The following is a 15,918-nucleotide window of genomic DNA, read 5'->3' on the forward strand; positions in this document are numbered from 1 at the left end:
TGGAAAAAGGGCCACAGTTGATGTGCCAGGACAGAGAGGGGCAAACATTACCATGTGTGCAGCAATTGCAAATGCAGGATTACTCCTTCACAAATGTCAGGTTGGACCCTATAATACAGAGCGCTTGCTTGCCTTTCTCAATGATCTCCACCAGCGCCTGGTTCCAGAGCAGGGTCAGGAAGGTGAAAACATGAGGACCTTTGTAATTACCTGGGACAATGTGGCTTTCCATCACTCGCAAGCAATAACAACATGGTTTGAAGTCCACCCAAGACTGGTGAGTCTCTTCCTTCCACCCTATTCACCTTTCCTCAACCCCATAGAGGAGTTCTTTTCTGCATGGCGGTGGAAGGTTTATGACCATCAGCCACATGACCAGATGTCCCTCCTTGAAGCCATGGATGCTGGCTCCAGGGACATCACAGTTGACGATTGCCAAGAGTGGATCCGACATACCAGGCGGTTTTATCCCAGGTGCATCGACTTGGCTGACATCAGATGTGATGTTGATGAAAACATGTGGCCTAACCCTGAAGATCGCAGAGATTAGATGCAACTTTTTTGCCTTTTTTTAGCCCCCCTCCCCCCCTTTTTTTATCTTGGCTTTTTGCTGTTGTTTTTTTGTTCAGAATGCTCTTGTGTGTTTCATGGATATTTTGTTCACTGTAAGCAATACTGTAAAACTTTCTCTGTCCTATCATACCGTGTTTCTACTGTACCTCCTGTGGTAAACAGTAAAGAAACAAAAACTTGTTTGCTTTTTACTGGAAAGCTTTTGAATGTGAACATTACTGTACATGTGGACATACAGTTACCAACCAAGACATTTCTGGTGTCAATATGGTGGATTGCATGTTTCGCATGCAAATACCTGTGAAACTGAAACATAAAAGTCTATGCAGTTTTTGTAATGTCAATAATAGCCAGTATTTTGAAACCTGGTGTACTTTGATTGACTGCATGTACCTTGTGAAGTGAAAACAAGTGTTATTCTTTGACAGACTAATTTCATTTTGAGTCAGATTTATAGTGTTTTTGTACAGTTAGTGTGTGCAGAGAAAGATGTGTTCTAATTTTGAAATGAGGAGTTAGTATTTAACAAAGTGTATTTTTGGGAAGGATATTATCCATTTGGCCAATTGTGTTTTGTAGGTGTGGGTCTGTGTTAAGAGTTTAGAAAAAGTATCTGAAGTATGGGTAGGCGCTTGTTAGCGACTGTAAAAAACTGTAAGAAATGCTGTCATTGAATCACATATAACAAAAATCCCAAGTACATTTTTTTCAAGACATTTGCATAATGAGTTTAATAAATAGATAAATATATTTGTGGGTAAATATTAAATAGATATTACACTTTTTAACTTAAATCCCAACTAAAAAAGAAAAGAAGAAGTAAACAGTAACATAAAAAAAAATCCTTTCACAGTTGTAGTGTTTTTATGGGGTTTCCATGATTTACCATTTAATAGATGGTAAAGACAAAGAGTGCGACTAATAGAGGGATTACATTCATTCTGACAGAAGATGCGTGACTTGTTGTTGTCGTGGATGATATAGCTGTTGAAGGCATTTTAGTGGTTGTTGTTGCAGCTGTTGTCATGGTTGGAGCAGCTGTTGGTGGTGGTGGAGCTGCAGTTATTGTTGTTGTGGCAGCAGTTGTTGTGGTTGGAGCAACTGTTGTTGTTGTTGCTGTTGTACCAGCAGTTGTAGTGGTTCGAGCAGTTGTTGTGGTTGTTGCCACGGTAGTTGTGATTGGAGCAGTTGTTGTTGTGGTTGAAGTAGCTGTTGTTGCTGTTGTTGTTGGAGCTGCAGCTGATGTTGTTGTAGAAGCAGTCGTTGTGGTTGGACCAACTGTTGTTGTTGTGGTTGGAGAAGCTGTTGTTGTTGGAGCAGCAGCTGATGTTGTTGTAGCAGCAGTTGTTGTGGTTGAAAAGGTTGTTGTTTGAGCAGCAGTTATAGTTGTTGGAACAACTGTTGTTGTGATTGGAGCAGCAGTTGTAGTGGTTGGAGCAGTTGTTGTTGTAGCAACTGTTGTTGTGGTTGGTGTCACAGTTGTTGTGGCTGGAGCTGCAGCTGATGTTGTTGTAGCATCAGTTGTAGTGGTTGGAGTAGCTGTTGTTGTTGGAGCTGCCGCTGATGTTGTTGTTGTTGCCACTGTAGTTGTGATTGGAGCAGCTGTTGTCGTGGTTGGTGGCACAGTTGTTGTGGTTGGAGTAGCTGTTGTTGTTGGAGCTGCCGCTGACGTTGTTGTTGTTGCCACTGTTGTTGTGGTTGGAGCAGCTGTTGTCGTGGTTGGTGGAACAGCTGTTGTCGTGGTTGGTGCCGCAGCTGTTGTTGTGGTTGGAGCAGCTGTTGTTGTTGTTGGAGCAGCTGTGGTTTTTGTTGTAGTAGCAGTTGTAGTGGTTGGAGCAACTGTTGTTATTGTTGTTGGAGCAGCAGTTGTTGTGGTTGTTGCTACGGTAGTTGTGATTGGAGCAGCTGTTGTTGTGGTTGTTGCCACGGTAGTTGTGATTGGAGGAGTTGTTGTTGTGGTTGAAGTAGCTGTTGTTGTTGTTGTTGTTGGAGCTGCAGCTGATGTTGTTGTGGAAGCAGTCGTTGTGGTTGGACCAACTGTTGTTATTGTGGTTGGAGAAGCTGTTGTTGTTGGAGCAGCAGCTGATGTTGTTGTAGCAGCAGTTGTTGTGGTTGGAACAGTTGTTGTTGTAGCAACTGTTGTTGTGGTTGGTGTCAGAGTTGTTGTGGCTGGAGCTGCAGCTGATGTTGTTGTAGCATCAGTTGTAGAGGTTGGAGTAGCTGTTGCTGTTGGAGTTGCTGCTGATGTTGTTGTTGTTGCCACTGTAGTTGTGATTGGAGCAGCTGTTGTTGTGGTTGGTGCCACAGTTGTTGTGGTTGGAGTAGCAGTTGTTGTGGCTGGAGCTGCAGCTGATGTTGTTGTAGCATCAGTTGTAGTGGTTGGAGTAGCTGTTGTTGTTGGAGTTGCCGCTGATGTTGTTGTTGTTGCCACTGTTGCTGTGGTTGGAGCAGCTGTTGTCGTGGTTGGTGGAGCAGCTGTTGTCGTGGTTGGTGCCACAGCTGTTGTTGTGGTTGGACCAGCTGTTGTTGTTATTGTTGGAGCAGCTGCTGTTGTTGTTGTTGGAGCAGCTGTTGTCGTGGTTGGTGCCACAGCTGTTGTTGTGGTTGGACCAGCTGTTGTTGTTATGGTTGGAGCAGCTGCTGTTGTTGTTGTTGGAGCAGCTGCTGTTGTTGTTGGAGCAGCTGTGGTTGTGGTTGGTGCCACAGTTGTTGTGGTTGGAGCAGCAGTGGTTGTGGTTGGAGCAGCTGTGGTTGTGGTTGGAGTTGCTGCTGTTGTAGTTGGAGCAACCGTTGTTGTTTTCTGAGCAGCTGTTGTTGTGGTTGTAACAGCAGTTGTTGTGGTTGGAGCAGCTGTTGTTATTGTTGGAGCAGCTGTTGTTGTTGTTGGACCTGCAGTTGTTGTGGCTTGAGTAGCTGTTATTGTTGTTGGTGCCACAGTTGTTGTGGTTGGAGCAGCTGTTGTTGCTGTTGTTGCCATTGTAGTTGGAGAAGCTGTTGTTGTGGTTGGAGCAGCAGTGGTTGTGGTTGGAGCAGCTGTGGTTGTGGTTGGAGTTGCTGCTGTTGTAGTTGGATCAACCGTTGTTGTTTTCTGAGCAGCTGTTGTTGTTTTCTGAGCAGCTGTTGTTGTGGTTGTAACAGCTGTTGTTGTGGTTGGAGCAGCTGTTGTTGTGGTGGTTGGAGCAGCTGTTGTTGTGGTGGGTGGAGAAGCTGTTGTTGTTGTTGGAGCAGCAGTGGTTGTGGTTGGAGGAGCAGTTGTTGTTGGATGAGCAGCTGTTGTGGTTGGTGCCACAGTTGTTGTGATTGTAGCAGCTGTTTTTGTTGTTGTTGTTGCCACTGGAGTTGTGGTTGGAACAGCTGTTGTTGTTGTTGGAGGAGCAGCTGTTGTTGTGGTTGGAGCAGGTGTCACTGTTGTTGGAGCACCAGTTGTAGTGGTTGTAGCAACTGTTGTTGTGGTTGCAGCAGCAGTTGTTGTGGTTGGACCAGCTGTGGTTGTGGTTGGAGCAGCTGCTGTTGTTGTTGGAGCAGCTGCTGTTGTTTTTGGAGCAGCTGTTGTTGTTGTTGGACCTGCAGTTGTTGTGGCTTGAGTAGCTGTTGTTGTTGTTGGAGCAGCTGTGGTTGTGGTTGGAGCCGCATTTGTTGTGGTTTGCGCAGCTGTTGTTGTTGTTGGAGCAGCAGTTTTTGTTGTTGTAGCAGCCGTTGTTGTGGTGGTTGGAGCAGCTGTGGTTGTGGTTGGAGAAGCTGTGGTTGTTGTTGTAGCAGCCGTTGTTGTGGTTGTAGCAGCCATTGTTGTGGTCGGAGCAGCTGTTGTTGTGGTTGGAGCAGCTGTGGTTGTCGTTGGAGCGGCAGTTGTTGTGGTTGGAGAAACTGTTGTTGTGGTTGCAGCAGCAGTTGTTGTGGTTGGAGCAGCTGTGGTTTTGTTGGAGATGCAGTTGTAGTGGTTGGAGAAACTGTTGTTGTGGTTGCAGCAGCTGTTGTTGTTGTTAGAGCAGCAGTTGTAGTGGTTGGAGCAACTGTTGTTGTTGTTCGATCAGCAGTTGTTGTTGTTGGAGCAGCAGTTGTTGTGGTTGGAGTGGCTGTGGTTGTTGTTTGAGCAGCAGTTGTAGTGGTTGGAGCAACTGTTGTTGTTGTTGTTGGAGCAACTGTTGTTGGAGCAGCAGTTGTTGTTGTTGGTGCATTTGTTGTTGTGGTTGGTGCCACAGTTGTTGTGGTTTGCGCAGCTGTTGTTGTTGTTGGAGCAGCAGTTGTTGGAGCAGCTGTTGTTGTGGTGGTTGGAGCAGCATTTGTAGTGGTTGGTGCCACAGTTGTTGTGGTTTGTGCCAAAGTTGTTGTGGTTGGAGCAGCTGTTGTTGTGGTTGGAGCAGTTGTTGTTGTTGTTGGAGCAGCTGTTGTTGTGGTTGGAGCGGCATTTGTAGTGGCTGGAGCAGCTGTTGTTGTGGTTGGAGCAGCTGTTGTTGTGGTTGCAGCAACTGTTGTTGTTGTTGGAGCAGCAGTTGTAGTGGTTTGAGCAGCTGTTGTTGTTGTTGGAGCAGCTGTTGCTGTGGGTGGTGCCACAGTTGTTGTGGTTTGTGCCACAGTTGTTGTGGTTGGAGCAGCTGTTGTTGGAGCAGCTGTTGTTGTGGTTGGAGCAGCTGTTGTTGTTGGAGCAACTGTTGTTGTGGTTGGAGCAGCAGTTGTAGTGGTTGGAGCAACTGTTGTTGTGGTTGGAGCAGCTGTTGTTGTGGTTGCAGCAGCTGTTGTTGTGGTTTGTGCCACAGTTGTAGTGGTTTGAGCAGCTGTTGTTGTGGTTGGAGCAGCTGTTGTTGTGGTTGGAGCAGCTGTTGTTGTGGTTGGAGCAGCTGTGGTTGTTGTTTGAGCAGCAGTTGTTGTTGGAGCAGCAGTTGTAGTGGTTGGAGCAGCTGTTGTTGTGGTTGGAGCAACTGTTGTTGTTGTTGGAGCAGCTGTTGTTGTGGTTGGAGCAGCTGTTGTTGTGGTTGGAGCAACTGTTGTTGTTGTTGGAGCAGCAGTTGTTGTGGTTTGAGCAGCTGTTGTTGTTTTTGGAGCAGCAGTTGTAGTGGTTGGAGCAACTGTTGTTGTGGTTTGAGATGCAGTTGTAGTGGTTGGAGCAGCTGGTGTTGTTGTTGGAGCAGCTGTTGTTGTGGTTGGAGCAGCTGTTGTTGTGGTTGGAGCAACTGTTGTTGTTGTTGGAGCAGCAGTTGTTGTGGTTTGAGCAGCTGTTGTTGTTTTTGGAGCAGCAGTTGTAGTGGTTGGAGCAACTGTTGTTGTGGTTTGAGATGCAGTTGTAGTGGTTGGAGCAGCTGGTGTTGTTGTTGGAGCAGCTGTTGTTGTGGTTGGAGCAACTGTTGTTGTGGTTGGAGCAGCAGTTGTAGTGGTTTGAGCAGCTGTTGTTGTTTTTGGAGCAGCAGTTGTAGTGGTTGGAGCAACTGTTGTTGTGGTTTGAGATGCAGTTGTAGTGGTTGGAGCAGCTGGTGTTGTTGTTGGAGCAGCTGTTGTTGTGGTTGGAGCAACTGTTGTTGTGGTTGGAGCAGCAGTTGTAGTGGTTTGAGCAGCTGGGCCCTGTTTCAGGAAGCCGGTTTGGAAAACTCAGAGTGAAAAACGACACTCACGGTTGAGTAACCCCGAACTGTCCAACTCGGAATATTCCGTTTCAGAAAGGCTGATAACAATTAGTTCAGTCAACGCGGAGTTGCTTTAACCCCAAGTGAAGCGCGCGGACGAGGATACATAAAGCCCTGATAAGCGGAGCACAGATTAAGCGAGTCACCATGGAGACGGAGGGAAAGAAGGCGCGGTCAATGTATTTTACAGCGCTTGAGGCCGAAATTCTGATGGCAGCATATGCCGATAACATGCAAATTCCGCGGAAAAAAGTAACACAGCCACAGCTGCAAAAGCATGCATGGCAAAACAAAGCCGACAGAGTCAATGCGTGAGTGTTAATTTAAACATTGATCTAGGGATTTCCACCCATTTAACACGTTATTTTATCATATGTTATTTTACTTGTTATTTTATACATTTTATTTTGTGATGTGATGTGAGCGCAGGTGCAACCCAACAGGCCCCAAACGTTCCTGGCAGCAAGTAAAAATGAAATATAAAAATATAGTCCAAACAGGTAAGGTGTAATTGTATTATGAGCCATAGTGCTTGGTCTGTTTGTCCCATGTAAATCAATTGCAGTTAGAGGCTACATTAATTTTCTTTCTGTAAGCACTTATTGAAATTATCTGAGCACATTACAAGTACATATTTGCTTACTCTGTATGCTCAAATGTGGCCCGTTATAGCCAACAGAAAAAAAGCGGAGGCCCGAAAAACAGGTGGGGGTCCTCCACCACCACCACTCACAGAGGCTGAGCAGTTGGCCCTCAGCCAAAACAGTGGGCGCCCTGTGGCCGAAGGCATCTCTGCGGGGACATTCTCTGAGTCAATAACCCCGCAAGACACAAGTGCCTACATAGGGGGTAACTTCAAAATAATACATGATGTGCATACATCCTTTCTTCACAGTCACCTTTGCAGTGCTACTCATTCATTTGATAAACTCTTTACCATAATGAATTATTTTGTAGTGAAGTTATTTTCCTACTGATTTTGCCTTCCCTCAGTCTTGGTTGTCTTTGAGAGCATAATGACAATGAAGTGTAAGGTGATTGGTATGTTTGTTAATTGCCATTTGGTCCCTTGTAAGTTATAAGTGACCTGTATAAACCTCATATTCTATCAGTTGATGGTGGTGGTGTACTGCATCTGGTGCAGCCTCCTGTTGAGCCAGACCAACATGCAGTTGTGAGTAATACTCCACAGATTATATGAGTTTACAGTAGAACAGCAATGTTGTTTATTTCTTTACTACAGGAAAATAATGAAGAAACATTGACAGCTGTTACAGAGGAGGAAGCAACAGAGACACTTTATGAGGTTTACATCTTTTAATACTTTGTGTACAGGAAACACAGGCGACCAATAAAGCCAGTTGAACAAAAAATCTGTTTATTCTTCTTTCAACATGTTGAGGTGATGGGTCAAAAGAAATGATTGTGACATATGGTGTCTCTGACTGCGCTTCCATCTTGTATGTCCGTGCGAGGGTCAGGATGTTCATGGTTTGGATCACTGCTGATGTTTGGTTCAGAAGGACAGTGTTCTCCTCTAATTGTGGCAATGTTGTGAAGAATCACACATGCCACAATAATGTCACATGCCCTTTCTGGGGTGACCCTGAGTCTTTGCAGGCACTGGAACCGGGCCTTAAGCATTCCGATAGTCATTTCAACTCTGGCTCTTGTCCTGCAATTAGCCAGATTATATCGCTGCTGTGGGCCCGGTTCAGGGTCAGGGTAAGGGGTAAGCAAATAGGGTAAACATGGATACCCCCTATCACCAAGCAAGTAGCCAGTGAACTCTCCTAAGACAGAAGGATACACTTCAGTTCAAATGTCCCTGAAGCAATTGGTCTTTATATATTTTAAAGTATTCTCAAATCACCATGTCCAAATTTTGTGCTCAGTGTACATTCACGGAATATTTGTGAGTCATGGACAGAGCCTGGCCACTTGGCTTCCACATTTGTGATAATGTTGGCAGCATCACATATGATCTTCACAGTGCAGAGAACACAAATTAGCATCCATTACTATAATGAAATAATTTGTTAGTTTGAAATGCTACAGGGAACTATGTACCTGTACATTAATGCTGTGGAAAGACTTCCTGTTCACATAGTCTCCTTCATTTACTGAAGGAGCAATGATTGGAATGTGAGTGCCATCTATACAGCCAATCACGCCTGGGAACCCTGAAAATAAATGTGCAATTTAAGTAGTAGTCCAAGTATCACCACATCATGAATTAAGTTTCGTTCATCCTGATACCTGCAATTTTGTGGCATCCCTCTTTGATAAATCTTGTGGGTCTGTGACCGGGGAACACCACAGACGAGTACAGGAGACGTTTCAGTGCAACTGTAACATTCCTGACTGCCCGACAGACGGTAGCCTTGGAAACGTGCTCAGCGTCACCAATATTATACAGAAAGCTCCCGTTTGCAAGAAACCGAAGTGCAATACAAATAATATGCAATGAACTGAGAGCATGTCCGCGATGTGTCACATGCGTAATATATGGCCTGAGGATGTTATCCAAATAAATTATAGATTGTGCTGAGAAACGGTAACGTTCGCACAGAAAATCATCAGGAAATGATAAAATGTCCAAACGCGCTCTGATCACTCTCTCCCGGCGGAGAGCTCTGCGGAGAATTTGGGCTTCACGATCTACTGGCTCTTCAAGGAAGTGGCACGCCATGTCCGACACTTCCTACTGTCAGGTTTCCGACAAAGAGGCGGAGACAGTCAGGGTTAGTTGTAGTAAACCTGCTAGGGGGCAGGTTAGCTTCACGGAGTGTGTCGTCATAGTGACTCACTCAGGCTGCAGCTGAACTCGCTTTGTGAAACCGAAAACCCAGAGTTTTCGTTAACTCAGGGTATACTTACTCAGTTTTTCCACTAAACCGGCTTCCTGAAACAGGGCCCTGGTGTTGTTGTTGGCGCAGCTGTTGTTGTGGTTGGAGCAGCTGTGGCTGTTGTTTGAGCAGCAGTTGTTGTTGGAGCAGCAGTTGTAGTGGTTGGAGCAACTGTTGTTGTGGTTGGAGCAGTTGTTGTTGTGGTTGCAGCAGCTGTTGTTGTGGTTTGTGCCACAGGTGTTGTGGTTTGTTCCACAGTTGTTGTGGTTGGAGCAACTGTTGTTGTTGGAGCAGCTGTTGTTGTGGTTTGAGCAGCTGTTGTTGTTGGAGCAGCAGTTGTTGTGGTTGGAGCAACTGTTGTTGTTGGAGCAGCTGTTGTTGTGGTTTGAGCAGCTGTTGTTGTGGTTGGTGCCACAGTTGTTGTGGTTTGTGCCAAATTTGTTGTGGTTGGAGCAGCTGTTGTTGTGGTTGGAGCAGTTGTTGTTGTTGTTGGAGCAGCTGTTGTTGTGGTTGGAGCGGCATTTGTAGTGGTTGGAGCAGCTGTTGTTGTGGTTGGAGCAGCTGTTGTTGTTGTTGCAGCAACTGTTGTTGTTTTTGGAGCAGCAGTTGTAGTGGTTTGAACAGCTGTTTTTGTTGTTGGAGCAGCTGTTGTTGTGGGTGGTTCCACAGTTGTTGTGGTTTGTGCCACAGTTGTTGTGGTTGGAGCAGCTGTTGTTGTTGGAGCAACTGTTGTTGTGGTTGGAGCAGCAGTTGTAGTGGTTGCAGCAGCTGTTGTTGTGGGTGGTGCCACAGTTGTTGTGGTTTGTGCCACAGTTGTTGTGGTTGGAGCAGCTGTTGTTGTTGGAGCAACTCTTGTTGTGGTTGGAGCAGCAGTTGTAGTGGTTTGAGCAGCTGATGTTGTTGTTGGAGCAGCTGTTGTTGTGGTTGGAGCAGCTGTTGTTGTGGTTTGAACAGCTGTTTTTGTTGTTGGAGCAGCTGTTGTTGTGGGTGGTTCCACAGTTGTTGTGGTTTGTGCCACAGTTGTTGTGGTTGGAGCAGCTGTTGTTGTTGGAGCAACTGTTGTTGTGGTTGGAACAGCAGTTGTAGTGGTTGCAGCAGCTGTTGTTGTGGGTGGTGCCACAGTTGTTGTGGTTTGTGCCACAGTTGTTGTGGTTGGAGCAGCTGTTGTTGTTGGAGCAACTCTTGTTGTGGTTGGAGCAGCAGTTGTAGTGGTTTGAGCAGCTGTGGTTGTTGTTTGAGCAGCTGTTGTTGTTGGAGCAGCTGTTGTTGTGGTTGGAGCAGCTGTTGTTGTGGTTGGAGCAGCTGCTGTTGTGGTTGGAGCAGCTGTGGTTGTTGTTTGAGCAGCAGTTGTTGTTGGAGCAGCAGTTGTAGTGGTTGGAGCAGCTGTTGTTGTGGTTGGAGCAGCTGTTGTTGTGGTTGGAGCAACTGTTGTTGTTGTTGGAGCAGCTGTTGTTGTGGTTGGAGCAGCTGTTGTTGTGGTTGGAGCAGCTGTTGTTGTGGTTGGAGCAGCTGTGGTTGTTGTTTGAGCAGCAGTTGTTGTTGGAGCAGCAGTTGTAGTGGTTGGAGCAGCTGTTGTTGTGGTTGGAGCAACTGTTGTTGTTGTTGGAGCAGCTGTTGTTGTGGTTGGAGCAGCTGTTGTTGTTGTTGGAGCAACTGTTGTTGTTGGAGCAGCAGTTGTAGTGGTTTGAGCAGCTGGTGTTGTTGTTTGAGCAGCAGTTGTTGTTTGAGCAGCAGTTGTTGTTGGAGCAGCAGTTGTAGTGGTTGGAGCAACTGTTGTTGTGGTTGGAGCAGCTGTTGTTGTTGGAGCAACTGTTGTTATGGTTGGAGCAGCTGTGGTTGTTGTTTGAGCAGCAGTTGTTGTTTGAGAAGCAGTTGTTGTTGGAGCAGCAGTTGTAGTGGTTGGAGCAACTGTTGTTGCGGTTGGAGCAGCTGTTGTTGTAGTTGCAGCAGCTGTTGTTGTGGGTGGTGCCACAGTTGTTGTGGTTTGTGCCACAGTTGTTGTGGTTGCAGCAGCTGTTGTTGTTGTTGGTGCCACAGTTGCTGTGGTTTGTGCCACAGTTGTTGTGGTTGGAGCAGCTGTTGTTGTTGGAGCAACTGTTGTTGTGGTTGGAGCAGCTGTTGTAGTGGTTGGAGCAACTGTTGTTGTTGCCACTGTAGTTGTAGTTGGGTTGGCTGTGGTTGTGGTTGGTGCTGCAGTGGTCAAGGGTGAATTACAGGTTGGTCCTGCTGTTATGGTACCAATGCTCTGCATGAACGGTAGAGATTTCAAGCTTGAGGGAGCTGCACACAGGTTCTTAGATGCACATCCGTAAGCTGGGAAAGTGTTGGTGCCGTCGGTCACTGCAGATGAAAAATTTTTATTGTCATGACATATCATATTTAAAGCATTAGTTAAGACATCTTAAAAATGAGTTTGCTGATATCCAGTATTAAATCCTCCCAATTCTCTTATTCTTTGGGCTGAAGGAAGGACAATACTTGGTGTATAAATGCTCAATCAACAATCCTTTATTCCATACAATTCAACACTTTATGAGCACAAACCATCCGGATGGGGAGACATGCATGCAGAGGGGCACAGCAAATCTCAAAATGGTGGAGCGTTACCCAAAGCTTTTATAGCCTCTGTTGACCCCCACCTAGTCGTAAAAAGCCTAAACTTACATACCCTCTAACTCTCAGTGACCCTGTGTTATGACCTTGGCTCCCTGTCTTTCTGACATAGAGAAAGGTGGGGGTAGAACTTCTGTGGAATGTGGTCTGTCTCCTCCACTATCAGAAAAAAAGGCCCTCTGCACACAATATTCTCTTCTTAACTCAGCAGTATGACATGCAGTGAAACAGTGTAAATCATTCACAGTAAATCAACAGTATAGGATAATATAGACATATCTAATAAATCTAATGATTTTCACAATTTCTTAATCCAGAGGTATAATGCAAATTAAAACTACATACTAATTATACTCTCTATAATATGGAGTAGGGTGTGGCTTACAGCAGTATAATGATTCACACAGTTCGATTATAGGGATAGGATAACATATGATAAAAAAAGAATCTTACACCAGTAACATCCATTATTATGTTGGTTTAGTGCCTTTTGGTAAGTCATAAGTCATGGTAAATGGTAAAACAACTGATACATTTATTGTTGTCTTCTACTTTAATAAAGCCCCCAATTTAATTTTTCCACCAAGCCATATTTACTAGTTCAGACACACATTTACCTTTCCCTGCTCCAGTCTGTTGTCCCAAAAGGTTTTAAGAGGACCACCATCATCCCTGTTCCAAGGAAAACTAATGTGAGCTGCCTAAATAACTATCACCCAGTAGCACTCACATCCATTGTGTGAGTGTTTTGAGCGCATAGTTAAAGCTCACATCACACCTTTACTCCCTGCTTCACTCGATCCCCTCCAGTTTGCCTACAGGCCTAACAGATCTACAGACGACCCAATAGCAATTGCATTCCACACTGCCCTCTCGCACTTGGACCAGAAAAACACATATGTGCGGATGCTGTTCATAGACTATAGCTCTGCCTTCAACACCATCATACCCTCCAGACTCATCATGAAACTTCATGACCTGAACATCAGCTCCTCCCTGTGCAGCTGGATCCTGGACTTCCTGACAGACAGAGCTCAGGTGGTTGGGATCAGCAGCATCACCTAATCCACACTCACACTCAGCACAGGTGCCTCCCAGGGATGCGTGCTTAGCCCCCAGCTTACACCCTGTTCACCCACGACTGTACACCAACACACAGCTCCAACACCATCATCAAATTTGCAGACGAACCTCCTCCTCAACAACAACCAACGAACTCATAATAGACTTCAGAAGGAAAAAGGCGGAGACCCAACCACTATTCATTAATGGGGACTGTGTAGAAAGGGTGGCAAGCTTCCACTTCCTGGGAGTCAATATAGAGGAGAACCTTTCCTGGAGTGTGAACACCTCCGAGCTGCTGAGAAAGGCCCAACAGAGACTGTACTTCCTGAGAATTCTCAGGAGGAATAACATCACACAGAGACTGCTGGTGTCCTTCTACAGAGCCACCATTGAGAGTGTTCTAACTTACTGCATATGCATCTGGTACACTAGCTGCACAGTGGCTCAGAGGAAAGCACTCCAAGGGATCATTAACACCGCCCAAAAGATCACAGGCTGCCCTCTCCCCACACTGGAAGATCTGCACCCGCTGTCTTAAAAAAGCCCAAAACATCATAAAAGACACCTCACATCCTGGCCACTCCCTGTTTGAACTGTTGCCCTCAGGCAGACGGTACAGGGCAATCAGAGCAAGGACTAATAGACTCAAACAGCTTTTATCCAACTGCAATAACATGTCTGAATACTGCTACAAAAAAAATGTCCATCACGCCACTCTTGTATTAATCTATGCGCTGACTGAAGCATGTATGTGGGAATGTATGTGAATGTTTGTTGATACTTCTTATTAGTACTTTAAGTATTCTATTTATTTTATTATTGAATTTTATTGTTTTATTTATATTTTGATATTGTTAGGGATGATGCATTGATTGGGAACCATTTTTAATTTCATTGTACCTGTGACCATGACAATAAAGTTTCTGATTCTGACCATTACACACTCCCTACAATTACTAGACTTTACACACTGCCACTTTATATCCTCACTGCATACTTTTTGCACAACTTTAAATACCAAACTGTAAATTCTGAACAACTGTCTCAAATTCTCTTAATATTAATACTTTAGTTTTTTGTTATTTGTTATCTTTATTATCATTATTATTATTATTGCTGTTGTTGTGGTTATTTTCTTTTTAAATATAACTGCAGACTTATATATGTTCATATAAAGCTGAGGAGCACGAGCCAAAGAATTTCACTATGGGTAAATGTGGCTACACTGTTTATATGTACATGACAATAAAACTTGAAACTCAGACAGCAGTTTTACAGTTAGCCTTTTTTGTGCTCTCTAACTGTTGTGCGCAACACTGATAATGCATGAAGTTAATTTGATGTTCAGAATCTTTCATGTTGACATGTGAACTCTAACCAAAAAATGTATAAGAAGACAAACATGCCTGTGTAGTAGCCTGTGACAATCCAAACATGTACTCAGAGTATTATAATTAAAATGGTTTCCTTTTTTATGCACTAACACTCCTGTCACAGCAATTTATTATTAAATATATTCTGTTACATTTTATTTAGAGCTTCTAATTATTTTTCAGTCAAAAGAAAATCATGAAGCTACACTGTAGATCAACTGTAGAGTTGTGGGCATTGACCATCATTATTGGTTTGCAAATGGTTAGGGAAATGCTTTGTACCTATCTTCAATATCTTTCACATAAAGAGTAATCTAAAATCTGTTTGTGTTCTGTTTGCTGAAACTCAAAATCTCACTGCAGTGACCTGAGAACACCACTAAAGGGTGTAGTTGTTTGTTTAACATTTCTAATGCCACCGGTAAACATTTTTTAATCAGAGAGAAGAACAGAGCCTGATTTTCAGTCAATTTTTATAGTGACTTTCACGTTTATGAAAACATGTAGTTACAATTTCAGAAGCCACTGATTTCCTTTTAGTGAATAGTGTTCCTACACTGGGTGATGGGAATACTTGTTAACTAATACATATATATAATTTCATGAACTAATTATCAAATCCTGACCTTCATCTTCAAAGATTTAAGGTACAAAATAAAATGTCTTACAAATACTGATGAAATGCTTCATAATGTTGCCATTGACTAATTAAAAAAAAAAAAAAAGAATAATATGTTTGTGAATTTATTTTAGGTATAAAAGCCAATTTAAAGATGATCTTTGTTAAAGTATACATGATGAAGACTCACTCGTTGATTGAAAGCATTGGTCCTCCAATCCCTGACACGGTAATGGAGTGTCGCACAGAGGGGTGGAACAAACGTTACATAGTCGGCCATTACTTGACTGAGGAGCAGGAGCTGTAAAAGAAAAGAGCATCATTTCATTTCAGAACTGAGAACATTTCAGCAAACATCAGAATATTGTTTCTTATTGTGTCTTTAATAAAACACTTATAGATTTGTACTTACCAGCCAGAGTTGCTGAGTTGCAGTTATCTGTGTTGCAGCACGTGGCAGATGCAAGAGCACTTTGAACACCCATGTTAACTGAAAATGTCTGAGAGCCCGTAACTGGACACAGGGAGGAAGATGCACATGCCTTGTAGATTTGTGTTGCCGTAGTTCCAGATGAAGTAGCTGCAAATTCAAAGTGTATTTTGTTAATGTTGATGGAAAGTACACATAATTTCAAAGTCATTGAAATTTACTGAAGTTTATCATATAAAATTTGATTTGATTTGATTTGATATACCTTTAGTCCCACAAGGGGAAATTTCATAATATGAAGAGAAGATTACCTAAAATAGTAGCTGTAACACACATGGTCTCTGAAGAACATGTAATTGGTAGTGTGCTTGAACACGTCTGATCTGTGCAGGTTTGACACTGAAGGGCTCCAGCTGCAATCAGGAGAGAAACAATAAAAGGATTGACGTTATAATGAAAGGTTTTAAAATACCCCAGTATAATTAAAGAATCTTTATCTCTTCGATTTCTTTACACTGTTACACAGATTGATGAAATGCAGTTAATCTCTTTAACATGTGTGTGCATAAATATTTTTAATAAAGTCGACATGAAACACTACATTAAAGTTAATTTAAGGTTAATCTATTAAGGATAATTTACACCATGGAGGCCTGCTCTAAAAACCTTCCAACATTTAACAGTTTGTGAAACTATATTTAAAATGTTATAATTTTTATGGCATGTGTAGAAAAGTGTGAGAAAAGTGTGAGAAAAGAATCTGACCACTAGATGCGATCAC

General features: G+C 43.7%; 2 protein-coding genes and 1 long non-coding RNA gene across 3 annotated transcripts; all 3 read right to left on the minus strand.

The window, feature by feature from the left end:
• Positions 1 to 297: 297 nt before the first annotated feature.
• On the minus strand, positions 298 to 3,826 carry LOC146688441 (uncharacterized; the record flags this gene model as incomplete). The annotated part of the gene is made up of 2 exons (XM_085440431.1): positions 298 to 335; positions 1,699 to 3,826. Coding segments are annotated over 2 exons (2,166 nt in total), but the record flags the coding sequence as incomplete, so codon positions are not given.
• Positions 3,827 to 7,544: 3,718 nt separating this feature from the next.
• LOC146688442 (uncharacterized) lies at positions 7,545 to 9,091 on the minus strand. The gene is made up of 2 exons (XR_014916375.1): positions 8,062 to 9,091; positions 7,545 to 7,981 (listed from the first exon to the last, which is right to left on the minus strand). It is a non-coding gene; the product is annotated as an uncharacterized LOC146688442 (long non-coding RNA).
• A 46-nt stretch (positions 9,092 to 9,137) lies between these two features.
• On the minus strand, positions 9,138 to 15,192 carry LOC146688443 (uncharacterized; the record flags this gene model as incomplete). The annotated part of the gene is made up of 3 exons (XM_085440432.1): positions 15,120 to 15,192; positions 11,276 to 11,377; positions 9,138 to 11,077 (listed from the first exon to the last, which is right to left on the minus strand). Coding segments are annotated over exons 1-3 (2,115 nt in total), but the record flags the coding sequence as incomplete, so codon positions are not given.
• Positions 15,193 to 15,918: the final 726 nt, after the last annotated feature.

The sequence above is a fragment of the Copadichromis virginalis genome, linkage group LG18, assembly GCF_057382275.1.
Source record: "Copadichromis virginalis isolate Kocher_CV1m ecotype Utaka linkage group LG18, C_Virginalis_male_GT1.1, whole genome shotgun sequence".
In the NCBI taxonomy this organism is placed as follows: domain Eukaryota; kingdom Metazoa; phylum Chordata; class Actinopteri; order Cichliformes; family Cichlidae; genus Copadichromis; species Copadichromis virginalis.